The sequence below is a fragment of the Aotus nancymaae genome, unplaced genomic scaffold (assembly GCF_030222135.1).
Source record: "Aotus nancymaae isolate 86718 unplaced genomic scaffold, 86718_ANA_hifiasm-v0.15.2.pri h1tg000089l, whole genome shotgun sequence".
NCBI classification, from domain to species: Eukaryota; Metazoa; Chordata; class Mammalia; order Primates; family Aotidae; genus Aotus; species Aotus nancymaae.
Window position 1 is genome coordinate 22,374,222 of NW_026988504.1, and position 23,621 is coordinate 22,397,842.

The following is a 23,621-nucleotide window of genomic DNA, read 5'->3' on the forward strand; positions in this document are numbered from 1 at the left end:
TTTGTTTGAAACAGGGTCTCATTCTGTCACCAGGCTTGGAGTGCAGAGGCTTGATCACAGCTCACTGCAGCCTCAACCTCCTGGGCTTAAGTGGTCCTCCCACCTCAGCCTCCTGAGTAGCTGGGACTACAGGCTCACATCACAATGTGTGGCTAATTAAAAAAAATTTTTTTGTAGAAACAGGGTCTCACTGTATTCCCCATGCTGGTCTTGAACTCTTGTGCTCAAGTGATCTTTCTGCCTTAGGCTCCCAGAGTGCTGGGATTACAAGCGTGAGCCACTGTGCCCAGCCCTGATACATCTTTATTTTTTTTTTTTCTTTTTTGGGGGTAGGGGACAAAGTCTCGCTCTGTCGCCCAGGCTAGAGTGCAGTTGCCGGATTTCAGCTCACTGTAACCTCAACCTCCTGGGTTCAAGTGATTCTCCTGACTCAGCCTCCTGAGTAGGTGGGATTACAGGCACGTGACACCACGCCTGGCTAATTTTTGTATTTTTAGTAGAGGCAGGGTTTCACCATGTTGGTTGGGCTTGTCTCCAACTCCTGATCTCGTGATTTGCCCGCCTTGGCCTCCCAAAGTGCTGGGATTACAGGTGTGAGCCATCTCACCCAACTGTGTGGTATGGTTTTGATTGCCTACTGAAAAAGAATTATTGCAGTGTCCTTTTAGGTAAAAATAATAATAATAATAAAGAAAAGTTTAAAATAACTCTGAGTTTGGTTAGGCTGTTAATAAATTTGACTTACTGCTTTTGAAAAATAACTGTAATCATCTTTTTTCAGGGTAATCACTTTGATCAATTCGAGGAAGGACACTTGGAAATTGAACAAGCATCACTTGACAAGCCTATAGAATCAGTAAGATAATCAGTGCTTAATTTCGGGTCTTAGCTAGTTAGTTAGGTAGTGTTCGTGTGTCACTTGATGTGAATGAAATTAAACTTATTAATAACCAGTAGTACAGTTAGAGTTGGTAAGATAATCAGTGCTTAATTTCGGGTCTTAGCCAGTTAGTTAGGTAGTGTTCGTGTGTCACTTGATGTGAATGAAGTTAAACTTATTAATAACCAGTAGTACAGTTTAGAGTTGTTTTCTTGCATGCCAAATAGAGTTTGGGATATAATCTGATATTTAATATGTTTGGAAATCAGTCCAAAAAAATCTAGAAACACATTAGAATTTTGATGGAAAAATATCTTTTTGGCCCATACTGATACTTTGTTGAAGGTAGCAAGTTAAAGTTTAGCATTTTGTGAATTGAATAAAGGAGTAAAATGTATTTTGATCCTTTTATAGCTTCACCTTTCCTAGGCAGTGTAATTATGTATGAAATGTTCCTACATAAATAGAATATGTATGGAAAAAAAATTTTTTTAAGTTATATTAGAAACAGTTAAGGAATTATGTGTTTTATTTACCAGACTCTTGTGAAACATGGCAAGTTTGGTTTCTGTAGCTTAAGAAATGTCTGTTTTTTGTCAGTAGCTGATTTTTTCTGTCTTTTCATACTGCTTAGTTTTGGACACTGATGATACTATGTAATAGAACAAGGAGATTTATATACTGGGCTCTTAGTTTTAAAAAAATTTCTTTTTTTTTTTTTTTTTTTTGAGATGGAGTCTTGCTCTGTCGCCAGACTGGAGTGCAGTGGCGCAATCCCGACTCACTGCAACTTCCACCTCCTGGGTTCAAGCGATTCTTCCGCCTCAGCCTCCCGAGTAGCTGGGACCACAGGCGCGTGCCACCACGCCCAGCTAATTTTTGTATTTTTAGTAGAGATGGAGTTTTACCATGTTGGCCAGGATGGTCTTGATATCTTGACCTCGTGATCCACCCATCTCGGCCTCCCAAAGTGCTGGGATTACAGAAAAAAAATTCTTAATTTTTGAACATTATTTTCATTTTGAGAAACTCATTATTTTAATATAACACAGTCCATTGTTAAAATGTCTAAACTTGTCATTGTCAGCATTTACTATTTGTGCTTAAGTGTACCTATTTAATAAGGGTTTCAGTGAGTTATTGGTAAAACTTGAGTGGGGAAAAAAAGTCAAAAAAGGAATCTTAATCTTTATAACCATCATGACAGGCCCCCCTTCTCCTTAAGAGATACTAGCTTCTTCCTCAGGAAAATAAAAAGGCACTTTAGAGAATATAGATATTTTAACTTTAGCCTTTATTTTCAAAACTGTAACATAGTAAAGGATCAACATATGTTTATGTTCCTAATTAGGTTGGTGTTGTGTGTGTTTGTATGTGTATTTAGATGTTTACATAAATTTACAGAACTTGAGGTGTTTGACATTTTTCTTCCATAATTGTGGGGAGCATCTGCTAAGCCTCTGTCTTATCAGCCAGGACAGGGACCTGTGGGAAACATCCGCCAGGCCTCTGTCTTATCAGACAGAACAGGGACCTGTGGGAGGCATTTGTCAGGCCCCTGTTATCCACAAGTCATGTGGCGCCCTGCAGTCTAGTCTCTGTTTCTAAAAAGATAAATAAATTACAGTTTACCAGTAGTCAGGTGACCGGACTTTCCCAACCACAGTGACGACAGCACTCCTTTCCCCCACCTCCCTTTCTTCCTCCTTTCTACCCTTCTTATACTGCCTTCCCCGAGTGAATAAACGAGACTTGATCAGACTCCTGTCTTGTCTCCATTCTTCGCGTCTCCTGTCCCATCTCCATCCCCACACCCTCTCCTTCGCCCTCGTTGTTTGTCCTGCAGGACGGGACAGTCTGGCGCCCAACGTGGGGCGAAGAGTTCGAGGGATCCTGTGAGGGACGTCGTCAGAAGCGGCCGAACCAGAACTCAACAAGTCCAGAGAGGAGACGACGCGGGAGCCTGCTGCGGTCTCGCCCTCTGGTGAGTGGACAACGATATCATGGGTCAGGAAATCAGTCAGCGTAAGATGTTTATTGAAGGTCTGGGCAAAGCATTAAAGGCGCGAGGAGTAAAGGTTAAAGTAAAAGATTTGTGTAAATATTTTGATTATATTAAAGACATTTGCCCGTGGTTCCCTCAAGAAGGAACCATAGATAAAAAGAGATGGAAGACAGTAGGGGATGCTCTTAGAGACTACTATAGTACTTTTGGGCCAGAAAAGGTCCCGGTAACGGCATTTTCATATTGGAACTTAATAGATGAAATACTGTCACAACGACATTCAGACCCTTTGGTGGCTAATGTAATCACCGAAGGAGAAACTTGCCTAAAGAATTCTAAAGCACCCTCTGAGGTTGCAAAAGGGGCGGAAGCCGCTGCCAAAAAGGAGGAAGGAGAAAAACCTAAAGAAAAGGATCTTGCCGGGCGCGGTGGCTCAAGCCTGTAATCCCAGCACTTTGGGAGGCCGAGGCGGGTGGATCACAAGGTCAAGAGATCGAGACCATCCTGGTCAACATGGTGAAACCCCGTCTCTACTAATACAAAAAAAAAAATTAGCTGGGCACAGTGGCGCGTGCCTGTAATCCCAGCTACTCAGGAGGCTGAGGCAGGAGAATTGCCTGAACCCAGGAAGCGGAGATTGCGGTGAGCCGAGATCGCGCCATTGCGCTCCAGCCTGGGTATCAAGAGCGAAACTCCGTCTCAAAAAAAAAAAAAAAAAAGAAAAGGATCTTATGTCCTTTGACAGTGATTCTGAGGTAGAAAATCAAGAGGAATGTAAAAACGCCGCCCCTCCTGAGAGTAAGTGTGATAAACTGGAAAAATTGGCGGAGCGAGTCGCAGAAGGATTGAAACAAAAAATTATCCACCCAAAATATAGAAAAAAGATCATGTGGCTAGTTGAAAGGACATAAAATTCGGATGATGAAGGAATAGATGAGGGGGTCGATTGGTCCGACCTAGAGGACGAGGCAGCACATTACCATAATCCGGAATGGCCGCCTCTGCAAGGCCGTCCCCCGCCTTTTGCATCGCAGCCATCTGCTCCTGCATTGGCATTTCCTGCCGTAGATCCTCAGACTGAAATTCAGTCCAAAATAGAGTATCTTAAAACTCAAATAAAACTTGAGACAGAGCATCAAGAACTTATTGAGCAACTAGAAAAAATAAAACTAGGGAAATTAAGGAATGATTCCGTAGCACGAAAATGCCCTCCTCCCCAAAGAGGAGCTATGCCTAAGCAGGCTCCTATAGCCAAGCATTCTCAGGAAGATGACTCCTCCACAACTTTTCCGGTTACAGAAACCGTAGACCAGCAGAATAATGCTTGGAGGCATCACAATGGATTTGACTTTAAGGTTATCAAAGAACTAAAAACTGCGGTAGCACAATACGGAGCAACTGCTCCTTACACCACAGCCATCATAGAGTCAGTGGCAGAAAATTGGCTTACTCCCGGGGATTGGCAAACGTTAGCACGAGCCACTCTCTCCGGTGGAGACTATCTGTTATGGAAATCAGAATTTCATGAATGTTGCAAGGAAACCGCCCGCCGCAATGCTCAGGCAAATAATAACTGGACTTATTATATGCCAGCAGGCGAGGGCAACTTTACCTCTAGCGACATGCAAATGCAATATGATGCAGGTTTATATGCCCAAATTCAGGCTGCGGGTATGAGGGCCTGGCGAAAGCTTCCCACAAAGGGCGATGTTAGCTCATCCTTGACTTCTATAAAACAGGGACCCGATGAGCCCTTTTCAGAGTTTGTCCATCGCCTCTTAATGGCAGCAGGACGGATCTTTGGTAGTGCTGAAACCGGCACTGACTTTGTTAAACAGCTTGCCTTTGAAAACGCAAATGCCGCCTGCCAAGCTGCTATCCGCCCGTACAAAAAGAAAACAGACCTTTCTGGATATATCCGGCTGTGCTCTGATATCGGAGCGGCCTACCAACAAGGTCTGGCAATGGCCGCCGCCCTACAGGGGTACACGGTTAAGCAGTTCTTGTCTAATCAGATCAAGGGAAAGTGCTTTCAATGTGGTAATTTAGGGCACTTTGCTAAGGATTGTAACAAAAAGCCCTCTGCGAAGAGCCCTGGTCTTTGCCCTCGGTGTAAGCGGGGAAATCATTGGGCAAATGAGTGTAAATCAAAGAGAGATGCTCAAGGCCAGCCGCTTCCCCCACGGTCGGGAAACGGACTAAGGGGCCTGCCTCAGGCCCCGAAACAAAAACAGGTTTATGGGGCAGTCAGCTTTGTTCCACCAACCAACAATCCATTTCAACCCTCCGAAGGGCAACCGCAGGAAGCGCAGGACTGGACCTCTGTTCCACCACCCACACAGTACTAACCCCAGAAATAGGGGTTCAAGCCCTGCCTACCGGCATTTTTGGACCTCTGCCAGATAATACCTGTGGAATCATTTTAGGATGAAGCAGCCTTACGCTACAAGGCCTACAGGTCCTCCCAGGCGTTGTTGATAGTGACTATACTGGTGAAATTAAGGTTATGGCAACTTCACCCAGGGTAATTAGCACCATATCTCCTGGACAAAGATTTGCTCAGCTGTTGCTGCTGCCTACAGTTCCGACGGCCAATAAGGCTGTAAGGTTTGATCACGGCAGTGCAGGCTTTGGCTCGTCTGATGTTTACTGGGCGCAAACTATATCACCTAATAAGCCCATGATGATACTCTGGTTAGACGGAAAAAGGTTTGAGGGGTTAGTAGACACCGGAGCCGATGTCACTATAATTTGCAAGCCACAATGGCCCTCTGCATGGCCAACTACTCCTACCCTCACTAACCTTACCGGCATAGGACAGACAAAAAACCCAGAAAAAAGTTCCAAATTGTTAAAATGGAATGATAAGCAAGGAAATGCGGGGCACATACAACCGTATGTGGTGGATGGCCTGCCCTTTAACCTCTGGGGTAGAGACCTATTATCCCAACTAGGAATGATTATTGGTAGCCCCAATGATATAGTAACTACTCAGATGCTAAGACAAGGATACGTTCCCGGCACTGGCTTGGGAAAAAACCAAACCGGTCCTTTGGAACCATTGCCCGCCTCTGGAAAAACAAATCGTACTGGACTAGGGTATTTTCCTTAGGGGTCGAGGTCTGTCCTGTAACCCACGCTGATAAAATCACATGGCTTTCAGACAAGCCTGTGTGGGTTGACCAATGGCCCCTCTCTAAAGAAAAATTGGCCGTTGCTCAGCAATTGGTGCAGGAACAACTGCTGGCAGGACATATTGAGCTTAGCAATTCTCCTTGGAATACGCCTATTTTTGTCATAAAGAAAAAATCTGGAAGATGGCGATCATTGCAAGATCTGAGAGAGGTAAATAAGTCCATGGTCCTCATGGGGGCCTTACAACCTGGCCTCCCCTCTCCAGTCACCATACCTTTAGAATATTACAAAATTATCATAGATTTAAAGGACTGTTTTTTTACCATTCCCCTCCACCCGGAAGACCTCAGGCGTTTTGCTTTTAGCCTGCCTTCTCCTAACTTTAAAGAACCTATGCATAGATATCAATGGAAAGTATTACCACAAGGCATGGCCAACAGCCCCACCTTGTGTCAGTCCTATGTAGCCTCAGCCATTTCCCCTGTCAGACTCACCTGGAGTCATATATATATCATTCATTATATGGATGATATACTTTTGGCAGGAAAGGATGGCACAGATGTGTTGTCCTGCTTCAGGGACTTACAACATTCCCTTACCCAATGGGGGTTAATTCTCGCCCCAGAAAAGGTGCAACTTACAGATCCCTATACTTACTTAGCTTTTCAGTTAAAAGGAACTCAAATTGCCACTCAAAAGGTACAACTCAGACTGGACCGACTAAAAACACTTAATGATTTTCAGAAACTCTTGGGGGACATCAATTGGCTGACTCCTTATCTCAAATTATGTAAGGCAGACCTTAAACCACTATATGATATCCTGTTAGGGGATCCTAACCCTACTTCTCCAAGAGCACTCACTCCTCAAGCTAGGACAGCTATTGGGCTAGTAAATCAGGCCATTAACCAGCAGACTATTACATTCTTTGACCCTAGCAAATCTCTTCAGTTCATCATCTGCCGCACTTCTCTATCACCCACAGCCGTGTTCTGGCAGACTGCTGCTCTTATGTGGGTACATCTTCCTAGCGCCCCTTCCAAGGTAATTGAGCCTTATTACCACATGGTGGCAAACCTCATTATTAAAGGGAGAATCTTGGGAAAGGAATATTTTGGCCAAGAGCCTACCAGTATAATCCAGCGATATGCAAAAAACCAACTCCAATGGCTCTTGCAATGCACAGACACGTGGCCTGTAGTGCTTGCCTCCTTTACTGGAAACATTGACAACCACTACCCCCCAGACAAGCTGCTTGATTTTGCTAACAAACATGAATTTATTTTTCCCAAGAACACCAAATCACAACCCATTCCTGATGGGGTGACAGTGTTTACCGATGGGTCCTCCACAGGACTTGCAGCCTTTGTAGCCCCTGACCAAACTGTTAGTTTTCCAACCCATTCTTCCTCTGCACAATTAACGGAATTACATGCAGTTATAGCAGCCTTCTCCACATTCCACTGCACTCCTCTTAATCTCTATACTGACAGCGCATATATTGCCATGTCTGTACCCAACTTAGAAACAGCCCCCATAATTAAACATGCGTCTACGGCTGCCAAATTGTTTCACCAATTACAAAGGCTTTTAATCTCAAGAGATCATCCCTTTTATATTGGACACCTGCGTGCTCACTCCGGCCTACCAGGAGCGTTAGCCGCTGGAAATGCAAAAGCAGATTTGGCAACTCGTATTCTCCTAGTACAAACCTCTTCCCCCAACAATCCCCTAGAGCAGGCACAGCGTTCACACTACCTACATCATCTCAATGCACAATCCCTTAGACTGCTACATCACATCACTCGTGAACAAGCCCGACAAATAGTAAAGACATGCACCCAAGGTGCTCCACACTTGCCGGTTCCCCACCTCGGGGTCAACCCCCAAGGTCTTGTCCCCAATGCCCTGTGGCAGATGGACGTTACGCACATCCCGGAATTTGGCAATCTTAAATACGTCCATGTCTGTATTGATACCTGCAGCAGATACATCTTTGCTACGTTACAAACTGGAGAGGCTACAAAACATGTCATTGCACACTTATTAACAGCTTTTGCCGCACTAGGATGTCCCCATAAATTAAAAACAGATAACGGGCCTGGTTATACTAGTAATGCCTTCACCCGTTTTTGCACTCACCTCAATATTCAAGGGAATGGTACCCCCATAAGGGGTCCCCAAGAAACCTCTTATCACACTTCCTATTTATCTTAAATTTTTTAACCTTGGACACAGAAGGGCTTTCCGCTGCTGAAAGACATTGGCAACCTACCTCACAAAAGCGATATGCCTCTGTACTTTGGAAAGATCCAATGACAGGTGTTTGGCATGGACCTGACCCTGTCCTCGTTTGGGGCAGAGGGTCGGTATGTGTATACAATAAAGAGGCTGATTCAGCCAGATGGCTTCCAGAACGCTTGGTCAAACAAGTGGACACCAGAGCCACAGAAGATACTCTTAATGGCACTCACAGGGAACACATGGGACCCTGAGGATTACCTGTTTTTCTTGTACAGACAACAAAGATGCTGATTCTTGTCGTTCTTCTAACCGCTCTCCTTCCTGGGAACCGTGCAGGCTTCGGCGGTACATATGACATCAATCAGGTACTGCAGGCAGCATACGGTAACCCCTGTGACTGCTCAATCACAGCCGAGAAGCCCCCAGAAGGGTATGTCCAATCCCAGGATTGTTCAGACAAGACAGCTTATCTTACTAATGGGAAAACAGGTACTGGCGTAGGTGCTAAACCTCATTATGTGTGTACCAGAAAGGCAATAATTGCCGTAGTACCCCCTGGCTCTCCCTTGCCCAAGTGCAACTGCTCTGATTATAATACCCCTTCTGTTCACTCGTCTTGCTATAAGTCAGTTGCACAATGCCAGCATAAAAACCAGACATATTTTACCGCAGTCCTACTTTCTAAGCGTGCAGGGACATTTGGGGGAGATTATACCGTCCCATCCCCCTATGGTGTCTCTTATAAGCTCGCTCAAGCCTCTTGCCCTAGCAATAAAGTGGGGCAGACCATCTGTTGGTCATCCTCTCCCCAGGTCGGTATTAGTGATGGGGGAGGACCCCATGACCAGATGAAGGCTCACCATGTTAGAAAAACCTTGCAAGTCTTGTTCCCATTCCTATCATACCATCCCCTAGCCCTACCAAGGCCTAGAGCCCCAGATCTAAGCTCTAATACCCGAAGCATTCTAAAAGCTATGCACAAGGCTCTCAAGGATTCTGGATACTTGAACAACTCAGATTGCTGGCTTTGTATGACGTTTGGCCCCCCTCTTCCTGTAGCAATACCTAGCAATTCAATATCTGGTGCTACAAATGGAACATACAGTGTCCCTTTTCCTGTCCAGTTGCATCACATCAACTGCGTCAATGCCACCTGCCTGAGTAAACCTCCTAGAAATAATTCCTTTGACCTGGACGTAGGGTCGGTATGGCTCGCTTGCAATTGCTCTAACCATACCAATGTTAATCGGGAAATCTTCTCCCCACCAGGTCAAGTCTTTGTGTGTGGTAACAACCTAGCTTATACTTATCTTCCTAACAATTGGACTGGCAGTTGCTTAGCTGCCTTCCTTCTGCCAGAGGCTAGTGTTCTTCCCGGAGACACAGCCGTGCCCATTCCCAGTTTCGATTTCTTAGCAGGGCGTAGAAAAAGAGCTTTACAGTTCCTCCCATTCCTAGCTGCCCTGGGAGTGACTGCTGGAGTTGGAACCGGTACCGCAGGATTAAGTTATTCCCTACGATCTTACCAAGCTCTCTCTGAGCAACTTATCAACGATGTGGGGGTGCTTTCAGGAACCATAAGTATTATTCAAAATCAAATAGACTCTCTTGCAGAAGTTGTCCTCCAGAATCGCCGTGGACTGGATCTTCTCACCGCCGAAAAAGGAGGAATATGCCTGGCCCTCGGAGAAAAGTGCTGTTTTTATGTCAATCAATCAGGAATTGTTAGTGACAAGATAAAAACCTTACAAGAAGATTTGGCAAGAAGGAGAAAAGCGCTTGCTGATAACCCACTCTGGGGAGGGTGGAATGGTCTTCTTCCTTATGTCCTCCCCCTTCTCGGCCCACTGCTTGGCCTCCTCCTCCTGCTTTCTATTGGGCCGGTCATATTTAGTAAGGTTATGGCTTTTATTAGGACACAGATCGAGGCTATAAAAATGCAGCCCTTACAGGTCCACTCTCATAAGCTGGAGATGACTGAACGAGAATTAGAGATGGGCTTGAATGGTACTACCAGTACTGCTACCGCCCTTAAACCTGGTGAGCTGGACCGGTTAGCCAATGACGGGCAACTGGGAAACATGCAAATAGGCACCACCACCTAAGACAGGGCAGGGGGACACAATAGCCCCCTCTCCCAATGACGGGTAAGGATAGAAGTGCCTCTGTATGGGTGATTCCCTGACCTAAGACAGGCATGGTCCCCTCAGGATATGCCATTCAGCCTCTCCTAATGAAACAATATTAATAAAAAGTGGGACCTGTGGGGAGCATCTGCTAAGCCTCTGTCTTATCAGCCAGGACAGGGACCTGTGGGAAACATCCACCAGGCCTCTGTCTTATCAGACAGAACAGGGACCTGTGGGAGGCATTTGTCAGGCCCCTGTTATCCACAAGTCATGTGGCGCCCTGCAGTCTAGTCTCTGTTTCTAAAAAGATAAATAAATTACAGTTTACCAGTAGTCAGGTGACCGGACTTTCCCAACCACAGTGACGACAGCACTCCTTTCCCCCACCTCCCTTTCTTCCTCCTTTCTACCCTTCTTATACTGCCTTCCCCGAGTGAATAAACGAGACTTGATCAGACTCCTGTCTTGTCTCCATTCTTCGCGTCTCCTGTCCCATCTCCATCCCCACACCCTCTCCTTCGCCCTCGTTGTTTGTCCTGCAGGACGGGACACATAATCTGGTGTGTATTGCACAGTCTGCCTTTTTTTAATTTCTTCTCTAGGGTTTCTTTCTCCCCACTTCCCTTTCTTATTTCTGTCTTTCTGGTCCAGTGAACACTGCATATAGTACCTTCTGTCTTAATGTGCTGGCGTGATGCTAGACTTAGGCATGGCAGTAATTGATGACACATGTGATAATGTTGCAAAGGGAGAATTCTCATCTGATTTTCACTGAAAGCCTAATCTTGTGTTTTGACATAAGGATAAAATGCCAAGCCCACTTTGCTAAGTTAAAAATTGTGGTTTGTGCCTTGTTCTGTATTATTTTGGGGATTATCACAAAAAAGGCAAAATTTTGCAATGAAATCTGTAGACTAGATAGTATCTTATATTTGAAAAATAATTTAATTTTTCCATTTTAATTTAAAAAAATTGGAAGGTCACAGTTTAAGAACAGAGCTGTCAGAATCAACTTCCCAATACCATATTCTACAAGATGCATGGTTGGTTAATATTCTTATGCAAGCTATAATTCTGTGGATACTCAACAGTAGCAGGAAATTTAATTAGATGAAATTTGCAACCTAGTATTTGTTACTCCTATACTCAACAAAGATTTTATTTAAATCAGTAAATTAAATAATATTTAACATGTTTAAGCCTACTTAAAGAGATACACTGAAGGATTTTTGGAAAATTCATTCCTGTGACACATGAAGCTAATGCTACTTCACCTCTCACAATGTCCAGGACTTTTTCTAGCACATATCCTGGGGCAAACACTATCAGAGGCAGTCTAATTGAGTAATCATTGTTGAATAATCTCACTGAGTAGGAGTAGAATTTATATATGCCTTACTTATTAAATAGAGCTATCTTCTGCACTTAAAAAGCAAATAGTATATGGTACTTAGGCTGGATATTTAATTTTTTTAAATAAATAAATGCATGTTCAGACATGTATATTAGTAATTACACTTCTAATGAAAATTTACTTCTGAAAGATAAATATATTCTTTATTTGTGATGTGGTAGTTCAGGTTGTAGGAGAGAGCTTCATGGTCGCAGGGAGAAGAGAGACTTTAACGATGCTTCATCGGTGGCGTCCATGGGCAGAAAGGAGCAAACTCAATTTTTTGTATTTTTAGTAGAGATGGGGTTTCACCATGTTGACCAGGATGGTCTCGATCTCTTGACCTCGTGATCCACCCACCTCGGCCTCCCAAAGTGCTGGGATTACAGACATGAGCCACCAGGCCTAGCCTGGATTCTTCTTTATATTAATTATGTTGTAGCTTATTATTGTTGTTATTCTTTTGAATGCTCACATGTCCATCCAGATTTGACCAATGCAATCTCTGTTATTTTTTTACCCCACAATACATGTTAAACTAAGCTGTTTTTAATGCCCAGAGAATGTCTAATATTTCCCACTCCCAACAGAAATTGAGAAAGGGACTTCAGAGGTTAGGGGCGTATTCAGACTGTTCTTAGAAGTCTACCTTCTTCCTGTGTACTTTCAGGCCAAAGTAAAACTTTTGAGTTGGGAAGAGATACTTCTGAATTAAACTACTGATCAGTGTCACCCAATTCTAATCCCAACCATGTTTATTCTAGGCACACCATACTCACTGCTATGCTTACCCTTCTGTTGTGCACCTCTGTCCTCCATCCTGTGGCCTTCTGATTCCTACCAACTGTCTAGTCCATAGACCTCAATAACACCTTTTTGCCTAGCCCTGTGGTAGCATTGGTCTCCCTCCTTTACCTACTCAAGAAACCCCTTCACCATTAATTTATTCATCTGTGTTTTTATCTATAGGATCTTACCTAACCATATGGCCTGCTGCCTCGGCCAATTTAAAAATAGCATTGAGGTTGTCTGCAAGACAGTCACGCTGCATTGCAACAGTGCATGCCTGACAAAAACCACACATTGTCTTGAAGAAGCATCTATAGGGAATCCTGAAGGAGCGTTCATGAAGATGTTACAAGCCCGGAAGAAGCACACGAGTACTGAGCTGACTATTGAGCTGGAGACGCCCTCAGAAAGCAACGGCATCAACTTGTCAGGCTTTGGGAGTGAGCAGCTGGACATCAATGATGAAAGTGATGTTATCAGCGCACTAAATTATATCTTGCCTTATTTCTCCTTGAGAAATCTAGAAGATGTGGAGGCAATGTTGTTACCATTCATTAAACTGATTTTTTCAGATTCACAAGATGGTGACAGGCCCCTGGGTATTTTGAAAAACAATACAAAGAGCCCCTCTCTTCAACCCGCATCCAACAACTCAACTTAGGAAAATAAATTGAGAAAGCTGTATTTTCTGGAAAATGTGTTACATGCAGAAATTCAAGAAAAAATCGATGAGGTTAAAAGGGAAGAAAAACTGCAATGCTTGTACATTCCAGCCTTTTAGGTCCCAAATTTTTATTATTTATTTATTTATTTATTTATTTTTAGAGACGGGGTCTCGCCATATTGCCCTGGCTGGAGTGTAGTGGCTATTCACAGGCACAATCCCACTGCTGTTCAGCATGGGAGTTTTGACCTCCTCTGTTTCCAACCTGGGCCAGTTCACCACTTCTTAGGCAACCTGGTGGTCCCCCCCTCCTGGGAGGTCACCATATTGATGCTGAACTTAGTGCAGACACCCGATCGGCATAGCACACTGCAGCCCAGAATACCTGGGCTCAAGTGATCCTCCCACCTCACCCTCCCAAGTAGTTGGGACTACAGCATGCGCCACCGCGCCCGGCTTAGGTCCCAAATTTAAATGGCTCAAATTTTTCAGACAAAATTAGAAACTGCCCAACCACAGGAAAACAGCCTGGAAAGGATTCAAAGTCCAGGCAAAAGCCTGCAAAGAGCAAATAGAGTCCTCATGGGCCCAAGGAGCATCCAGAAAAGGCACTTCAAAGAGGTGGGGAAAGCAGAGCATCAGGAGGGAACAGAGTGTCCAGGCATTTGTGGAAAACACTGCCAAAGGAAAAAGGCCTGGGAGTGCAGCCCCAAGGGAGCTGGAACAGCCTCACATCGTGCAGTGGCCCGAGAAGTTGGTGGGAGAAGTTAGTCTACACCAAGCCTTTGTTCACCCAAGAGCATAAGACAGCGGTCTCTTCTTTGCTGAAACCCTTCTCCATGGGTGGGCCTTCCGCTTCCACCCCTGCAAAAGCCCTACCTGAGGTCAGAAACAGACCGAAAGACTTAACCTACACCATTTTGGTTTTAGAAAATGCAAATGCTAGAGTAAAAAATATGAAGGCTGCTAAACCAACGATAAATTCCAGAAAAAAATACCGCTTTCATAAAACTCGCTCCCGTGTGATCCACGGAACACCCAAGGCCAAAAAGAGTCAAAAGTTCAGAAAGAAGAGTTCTCTCAACAGACTGATGCTCGCGAAGAGGCCTCCGTTCTCTGCAGCAAAGAGCCTCATAAATTCCCCTTCAGAACGGGAATTCTTTCGGAGACTGGAGTATTCAAAAAAATCCTTTTCTATAAGTATTTGCTCCTTCAGAACATTTTATAGAAAACACTAATGTTAAAAACACCACTGCAGGAAATGCCTTTGAAGAAAACATTTTAATGGATAACATTTCTATGCCAGAAAGCACCATCTCTGAAAACACAGCCTACAATAATCCTCCTGAGGCAGATTCCGCTGGGACTGCATTCAACTTAGAGCCAACTGTTAAACAAACCAATGAAACACAATGGGAATACAATGACCTGGGCACTGACCTGTTCCCAAACCCAAAGATTGCTCTGGTCCCCAGGTGATGAGTTTGAAATTCAGCTAAACCAGCAGCTACAGTCCCTCATCCCTAACAACAATGTGAGTAGGCTCAGATCTCATGTTATCTGGACCTTGAAAATGGACTGATCTGAGACCCAAGTGCAATTAGCCTATGCTAAGCTCATCTCCAGGACAGGCCTCCTGATGAAACTTCTCAGTGAACAGCAACAGAAGTCTCACTTAAAACAGTTAAGAACATCCTTGTGATGACTCTTGAATTGAAAAAGCGGATCTTACCTAGCCATATGGCCTGCTGCCTCGGCCAATTTAAAAATAGCAATGAGGTCGTCTGCAAGACAGTCAAGCTGCATTGCAACAGTGCATGTCTGACAAACACCACACATTGTCTTGAAGAAGCATCTATAGGGAATCCTGAAGGAGCGTTCATGAAGGCGTTACAAGCTCGGAAGAAGCACATGAGCACTGAGCTGACTGTTGAGCCGGAGACGCCCTCAGACAGCAACGGCATCAACTTGTCAGGCTTTGGGAGTGAGCAGTTGGACATCAATGATGAAAGTAATGTTATCAGCGCACTAAATTATATCTTGCCTTATTTCTCCTTGGGAAATCTAGAAGATGTGGAGGCAGTGTTGTTACCATTCATTAAACTGCTTTTTTCAGATTCACAAGATGGTGACAGGCCCCTAGGTATTTTGAAAAACAATACAAAGAGCCCCTCTCTTCAACCCACATCCAACAACTCAACTTAGGAAAATAAATTGAGAAAGCTGTATTTTCTGGAAAATGTGTTACATGTAGAAATTCAAGAAAAAATCGATGAGGTTTAAAGGGAAGAAAAACTGCCATGCTTGTACATTCCAGCCTTTTAGGTCCCAAATTTTTATTTTTTATTTTTTAGAAACGAGGTCTCACCACATTGCCCAGGCAGGAGTACAGTGGCTATTCACAGGCGCGATCCCACTGCTGTTCAGCACGGGAGTTTTGACCTGCTCTGTTTCCAACCTGGGCCGGTTCACCCCTCCTTAGGCAACCTGGTGGTTCCCCGCTCCCAGGAGGTCACCATATTGATGCTGACCTTAGTGCGGACACCCGATCGGCATAGCGCACTACAGCCCAGAACTCCTGGGCTCAAGTGATCCTCCCACCTCAGCCTCCCAAGTAGCTGGGACTATAGGCACGCACCACCACGCCTGGCTTAGGTCCCAAATTTAAATGGCTCAAATTTTTCAGACAAAATTAGAAACTGCCCATCCACAGGAAAACAGCCTGGAAAGGATTCACAGTGTAGGCAAAAGCCTGCAGAGAGCAAACAGAGTCCTCATGGGCCCAAGGAGCATCCAGAAAAGGCACTTCAAAGAGGTGGGGAAAGCAGAGCATCAGGAGGGAACGGAGTGCCCAGGCATTTGTGGAAAACACTGCCAAAGGAAAAAGGCCTGGGAGTGCAGCCCCAAGGGAGCTGGAATAGCCTCACATGGTGCAGTGGCCCGAGAAGTTGGTGGGAGAAGTTAGTCTACACCAAGCCTTCGTTCACCCAAGAGCATAGGACAGCGGTCTCCTCTTTGCTGAAACCCTTCTCCATGGGCGAGCCTTCCGTCTCCACCCCTGCGAAAGCCCTACCTGAGGTCAGAAACAGACCGAAAGACTTAACCTACACCATTTTGGTTTTAGAAAATGCAAAGGCTAGAGTTAAAAATATGAAGGCTGCTAAACCATTCATACATTCCAGAAAAAAAATACCACCACTTTCATAAAACTCGCTCCCGTGTGGTCCACAGAACACCCAAGGCCAAAAAGAGTCGAAAGTTCAGAAAGAAAAGTTCTCTTAACAGACTTGCTCGCGAAGAGGCCTCCGTTCTCTGCAGCAAAGAGCCTCATAAATTCCCCTTCCAAAGGGGCTTTTTCATATTTAGGACACTTGAGTCCTTTTCCGGAAAAATTTGCTCCTTCAGAACATTTTATAGAAAACACAAATGTAGAAAACACTAGTGTTAAAAACGCCACTGCAGGAAATGCCTTTGAAGAAAACATTCTTATGAGAAACACTGCTATGCCAGAAGGCACCATCTCTGAAAACACAACCTATAATAATCCTCCTGAGGCAGATTCCACTGGGACTGCATTCAACTTAGAGCCAACTGTTAAACAAACCAATGAAACACAATGGGAATACAGCAACGTGGGCACTGACCTGTCCCCCAAGCCCGAAAACTTCAATTACCCATTGCTCTCGTCCCCAGGTGATCAGATTGAAATTCACCTAAACCAGCAGCTGCGGTCCCTCATCCTCATTTGTCATGTTATCCAGAGCTTGAAAATGGACTGCTCTGAGACCTATGTGCAATTAGCCTGTGCTAAGGTCATCTCCAGGACAGGCCTCCTGATGAAGCTTCTCCGTGAACAGCAAGAAGTAAAGGTGTCCAAGGCAGAATGGGATACGGACCAGTGGAAAACTGAGAACTATATCAACGAGAACACGGAGGTCCAGAGTGAACAGAAAGAGCGGAAGTCGAGTGAGATGAGGATCACAGAGAAAGGTGAGACCCGGAATTTCCCATCATTTAGTATATGTTAGGAAAGTGCCAACACAAGAGAACCTGGGACTGAAGGCCATAGCTTGTCTTGGCTGTGTACCTTTGGCCATGACAATGATCTCCTATTTTGCTCATTTAGAGAGTGAAATAGATTATTACACAAGATAAAGTATAGGCCTGGCATGGTGGCTCACGCCTGTAATCCCAGCACTTTGGGAGGCCAAGGTGGGTGCATCCCTTGAGGTCAGGAGTTTCAGACCAGCTTGGCCAACAGTGTGAAACCCTGTCTCCACAAAAAATAACAAAAATTAGCTGAGGATCACCTGATCCCAGGGAGGTTGAGTCTATAAGGAACTGTGATCGCACCACTATACTCCAACCTTGGTGACAGAGTGAGACACTGTCTCAAAAAAATAAAAAGTAACCTGTAAGCTACTCACTTGGAATACCGGGGTTTCAAATAGTTAGCTTTCATCCTCTTTGTTTTTTTAAAAAGATTGTTCTTTCTTTTTTTTTTTTTTTTTTTTTAAGCTCACTAAAGAAGTTCCAGGATATGCCTATAACAACAAATTCATCTTGGCAATATCTGTGACTGTAATAGTGATGATTTTAATTATAATTTTCTGTCTCATTGAGGTAAGGACAATAATTAATTCAGTTTTTCAGGATGCAGTTCTGTCTTTGTGTAGATTCAGAACCCACAAACTGAAAATCAAAGCCACTTTCCCACCTACTACTACTTGGCATTCTTCCTTAATCGTTTTAAGGCTGAGGTATGCTTTGTTCTTTGACTGCAATGTGTCTTCCAGGATTTTTAAAGGGTCCTCACTTCCAGGAGATCTCTGTGAACTGAAACCAAATTAATCCCACTAGACTGTTTTAAGAAGTTAAGTTGATAAATTTTTCACAAAATTTCTCCCACCCAAAACTATGTCAGCAATTGAGTGTACTCACCAACTCGTCCTTACTCTGCCACGAATTTTTTAATTTCCTTGAAATGATGAATGATTATGTCTCATTTCAGCATTTCAAGAAAATAAATTAGCATTTCAAGGAAATGCTGAAATGATGAGAGACATATAATCTCCACCCTCATGGAGCTGTCATCACCATGGAGAGGAAGGACAAGCTAAAAGAGAGAAGTCTCATCTTGTAGACTTACTAGACTCACATAGTGTCTTCCTTCTCCAGTGTGTAGGGCATTGTCTAAATAGGTCCATTTAAAGTACTACAGGGTAGCCATCTTTCTAAAAAGTAGTTGGCCACTTACTTAAGTTCACAGGGGAGGGGGGAATGTCTCATACTCCAGCCCTCCTGAGCCCAGGCCCTCTGTGAGATGTGTCACCATTTCTCGGACACCATATGAGACATTCCTTGGATTAGGGATGCTCAATCTGCATTACATATCTAAAGCCTACATCTGGCTACTCTGGGGCGAGTCCTGTTTATAGCGCCCATTCCCAGAGCTTGCCTCTGTTTGCCTTTTGTTCAATTACATGATGTATTACTTTTTCCAACAGGCCAGTGCTAGCATATTGTAAGGGTGAGTTAATAAGCTGTCAACCTTGAAGCTATGCTGCCAATCCAAACTTATTTCCCTCACTCACCATTTCCATTATTGTGGCAGCCCTCCATTCCAGCCAGAGCAGCCCCTCACCATACCCTGGTCACACCATGCCCATTTCTGCTTTTGTCTGTGCCTTTGTCCATCTAAAATGCCCTTATTTCACTCTGCCTGAGGGAACCCTATGAATCTCTCAAAAGCCAATTCAAGTTCATCTTTCTTCTTGACCCCTTCCCTGAATACTCCAGCCTTTCTCAGCCTACTCCCTTTGTGAGATTTGTCACCATTTCTTGGACACCATATGAGAGACTTTGGAGACTGAAGTGTGAGGATTGCTTGAACCTGGGAAGTTCAGGATGCAGTGAGTTGTGGTCATACCACTGCACTCTTGCCTGGGCAACAGAACAAGAAAGACCCTGTCTCAAAAATAACTTACCACCAAAAACTGTCTGTGATTTGAATAGGATTACGTTAAATTTGTAGATTAATTTGAGAATTAACATCTGTACAACATTCTAGGAATGTGATATCTCTTGTGATGTATTCATTTTTTTAAATGTCTTTCAGAAGAGTTTTAGTGTTTCCATTATATAGATCTTTTGTTAGATAAAAGATCTTTGTATTTTTGTTCCTAAATACTTCATACATTTTTATCGCCATTGTAAATGAGATCTTTCTTCCATTTTCTAATTAGTTATTGGTGGTACATTGGAAAACTATTTGAGGTCTGTGTGCTGATCTCTTGATTTTGTATATATCCACTGTACTGAATTATCATATTACTTCCAGTAAAATCTTAGCTGATTCTCTTAGGCTTCTTTGGCTGTCTAACATTTATCATTTGATATGCAAATAATGATAGTTTTGTTTCTTCCTTTCTGATACTTTATTTTCCTTGTCTTTCCTTTCCTTTTCCTTTTTTTCTCAGGGTCTTGTTGTCACCCAGGCTAGAGAGCAGTGGTGTGATCTAGCTCAATGTAACCTCAAACTCATGGGCTTAAAGGATCCTCCTGCCTCAGCATCCTGAGTGGCTGGGACTACGGTCAGGCAGCTAATTTAAAAAATTTTTTTGTAGAGACAAGGTCTTGCTATGTTGCCCAGGCTGGTTTTCCTGCCACTTTAGAGGAAGGACTCAGGTTTCTTTTTTATCCCTACTTTTAAGAGTTTTTATTAGGAATTATCTGTTGAAGGTTATCTAAAACAGTCAATAAAATGTATTAAGTGCTAGCTCCATGCAAGACCCTAAGTTAGATACAGTCAGCCCTCTGCATCAGCAGGTCCACATCTTCAGATTCAACTAGATGAGGCTGAATATTTGAAAAAAAAAAAAAAAAAAAAAAAAAACACAATGAAGATACAAATAGAAATTATAACAACTGTCACCATCGTACACTATCTATACATTTTATTAGTGATGACTTAAAGTACATGGGGCCAGGCATGATGGCTCACACTTGTAATCCCAACTCTGGGATTCCAAGGTAGGAGGATCACTTCACCAGCCTGGACAGCATAATGAGACCTGGTCTTTACTAAATAAAAATTAGCCAGGTATGGTAGTGTGCACCTGTAGTCCCAGCTGAGCGGCTGAGGTGGGCGGATCACTGGAGCCCAGGAGGTTGAGGCTGCAGTGAGCTATGATCATGCCACTGGACTCTAGCCTGAGCAACAGAGGGTGATCCTGTCTCTAAATAAATAAAGTATATGGGGGATGTGTGTTGGTTATATGCAAATGCTGCACCATTATATATAAGGGATTGAGCATCCACAGATTCTGGTACGGTGTGGGGGCAGTATCCTAGAACCAATCCCCTGCAAGATATCAAGGATGAGTGTACTGATTCAAAGCACTGTTAAACAGCATACAATTCCTGTCTCCAAAAAGTTCTGTCCTCAGGTGGATGAGACTTATAATGAATAAAAGGAATGAATACAGATTTGGAGATAATGGTTGTTGTGATGGATGATCATAATTGTATTTTCTTCCAAAAAAGATTTATTGTCATAGAAGGGCATCAAAGGAAGATGAAGAAGGATCCTCAAGGTAAATATTAGTCTGGAGTTTTTTGTTTTTTTTTTTTTGAGACGGAGTTTCGCTTTTGTTGCCCAGGCTGGAGTGCAATGGGGCGATCTCGACTCACCTCAACCTCTACCTCCTGGGTTCAAGCGATTCTCCTCCCTCAGCCTCCCAAGTAGCTGGGATTACAGGCATGCACCACCACTACTCTGGTGATTATTAAATTAGAATTTTAGAATTAGAGGAGGGCTTAAAACTTTATCATCATTTTTCAGTGAAGAAACTGCACAAGATAGGAAGAATACTTATGCTAATGTTTACCCAGCTCCAGTGGAATTAGCTCCCCAGCCATAGCTGAGCTGGATGAAACTAACAAGGACACATCTGCTGTCCCACCCCTTTAGGGAGGTGGGAAGGGATAGGAAGGGGAAAGGTTTTGGTGCCTGTTCCTGCTGGTGGTGGCAGGCTAGGGGCCTTCTTGGAGGCGCTGGGGAAGGGGTAGGGAAGGCCACCTGGTGTTGGAGTGAGGGCACTAGTCTCCTTCAAGGCTGATGGAAGGTAGACTATGTGAATCCTTCCTCTAAAGTGGCAGGAAACACTACTCTCCCTCCCTCCCTTCCCTCCCTCCCTCTCTCTTTTTTTTTATCCTGGATCCCAGAACTGAGGAAACACTACTTTCTCACCTTACTGGTGTTTGGGCCCTCTATGCCTTTTATACAAACTTGACAGAATTTTAACTAGGAAGGCCAGGCCAGGTGGCTCACACCTGTAATCCCAGCACTTTGAGAGGCCAAGGCAGGTGGATCACTTGAGGTTGGGAGTTCGAGACCAGCCTAACCAACATGGTGAAACCCTGTCTTTACTAAAAATACAAAATTAACCAGGTATGGTGGTGCACACCTGTAATCTCAGCTACTTGGGAGGCTGGGGCAGGAGAATTGCTTGAACCTAGGAGGCAGAGGTTGCAGTGAGCTGAGCTCGTGCCATTGCACTCCAGCCTGGGCAACAAGAGTGAAACTCCGTCTCAAAAAAAAAGAATTTTAACTAGGAGAGTTTGTCCTTTTATGATAGGAAACCTGAGAAAGAGAAAGGGAGAGTGTCTTGCCCCATGGCCACACAATGCACTCTGGCTTTCTATTTTATTCACATTCAAAAGAGTATGTTGTCCTTTAAGCTTATTTCACAGCTCACTCACTCACCAGCGACAGCCTGCTGTATGAAGATCTGCAAGATAGACAATTTGGCTAGTTGAACTCAGGCATTTGCTTGAGGTGATTTAACTTATAGAATAAAGCATCTAGAAAAAAAAGAACCACTTCATCCCCCGCCTCCTGATCAAATGATGCCCATGAGACTAAGTCTAAAGGGGACTGATATAAAATGTGTTTACCTAGAATGGTTGTGCAGTTTGTTCACTGCACAAGGGTGCCTGGCCAAAGATGTGAGTGGGACTGAACATCCTCCCCATGCTCCGTGCTGAGCCACACACAAAGTCCCTCCAGCTATATTGTGGGGCCCTTCTGGACAGACATGGAGAGCTTCTGAAAGTCCCACCTGCATGGAATTATTTTCAAGACCCCAGGTATGTGGTTTGCAGTGGTTCTGCTCACTGTGATTTTGGACTGAGGTACTCATTTAGTCCTAATAAGACCAGAGAAGTACAGTGTGAGAGACGTGGGAAATGGCAGCATCACTCACTGTGTTGTGCATGTGTCTCCCCAGGGGCATTTCCAGATTTCTGCCACATAGGAGTTGCTCATCGCGAAGTGGGACTCAGGTACATTGCAGGAGGATTCATTGCTGTGGCCAGAGAAAGCAGAAGACATGCAAAATTAATACTTCCTTTTCTATCTTCTAGGGTGGCTTTTTCTCATTAAGACGGCAGCTCTAGCACATACAGACCTCTCAGTGCCACACGCATGAAAAACATGGCACAAAAGCTGCCTGACAAGGAGTCTTCCAATGAGGACGAGATCTTCAACAGGGACACTGCATAAATGATGGGCCCTCACAGTTCCCATCTAAAATGAGGAGGGGGTGAGAAGCTTAATTCCTCGTTTCAACAGTCAAAACCTTGTCAATCGAAACCTTGTTGTTATTGTCCCAGGGACAGCGAAGCCCCAACAGAGAAGACCCCAACTGGAGAGTCTGCCGCTGAGGGGAAGGAGAGTGAGGTCCTGCCATAGGAGAACACTGAGTGACCCCAGCCCACCTCAGGACTCCTGCAAAATACTTATTTTTCTCATATCAAATATAATTCTAGCCATGCAGTAAGACATTTAAATGTGTAGTTAAATATTTATGCATAAATAACAAGGGCCATCAGAAAGAAAAACAGGACTGAAGCCAGCGGCCCACAAATCTGGCAGCGGGCAGGGGAAGCGCATCCACCAGAGGCAGCGGGTGGGGGAAGCGCATCCACCAGAGGCAGCGGGCGGGGGGGAAAGAGGCAGCGGGCGGGGGAAGCGCATCCACCAGAGGCAGCGGGCGGGGGAAGCACAGGGCCATCTTGCCCTCTCTTGTTTCCCAGTCTAATTAGTCACCCAGACCTGAAAACATACCCTCAGCAGATGGAGATTTTACATTTAAATACCATTGTTCTTGGTGCCTTCTCCCCTGGTTCATCAAGCACGAGTCATATAATACAATATACTTGACCTCCTGCCCACAGGGGACCTCCCACCTCTGATCCCTGCTAGGGATCAGTTTCAGGGCCTCAGAGATCAAGTGTGAGGTGTTAGATGTAGAAACATTAACTCACAGTCTAATGGGGAAACAGACAAAGCAGGTACAGGCATTCCAGACACAACATTG

At 44.3% G+C, this 23,621-nt stretch overlaps 1 protein-coding gene across 4 annotated transcripts in view; it reads left to right on the forward strand.

The window, feature by feature from the left end:
• LOC110568894 (endogenous retrovirus group K member 9 Gag polyprotein-like) overlaps nucleotides 1-23,085 on the forward strand; it is a 40,756-nt gene extending 17,671 nt beyond the window's left edge. Inside the window, exons 2-5 of one of the 4 annotated variants that reach the window (XR_010339788.1) lie at nucleotides 782-856; nucleotides 2,727-2,864; nucleotides 22,530-22,584; nucleotides 22,666-23,085. Coding sequence is in view for 1 of the 4 variants with exons in the window: in XM_064369324.1 (XP_064225394.1) it covers nucleotides 4,115-5,233 (1,119 nt within the window). In the remaining 3 variants the exon portion in view is untranslated. Of the gene's footprint in view, nucleotides 1-781; nucleotides 857-2,726; nucleotides 8,630-9,866; nucleotides 9,966-22,529; nucleotides 22,585-22,665 lie in introns of those variants that run through there. The other 3 variants (XR_010339787.1, XR_010339789.1, XM_064369324.1) reach the window with 3 other exon arrangements.
• The last annotated feature ends 536 nt before the right edge of the window (nucleotides 23,086-23,621 follow it).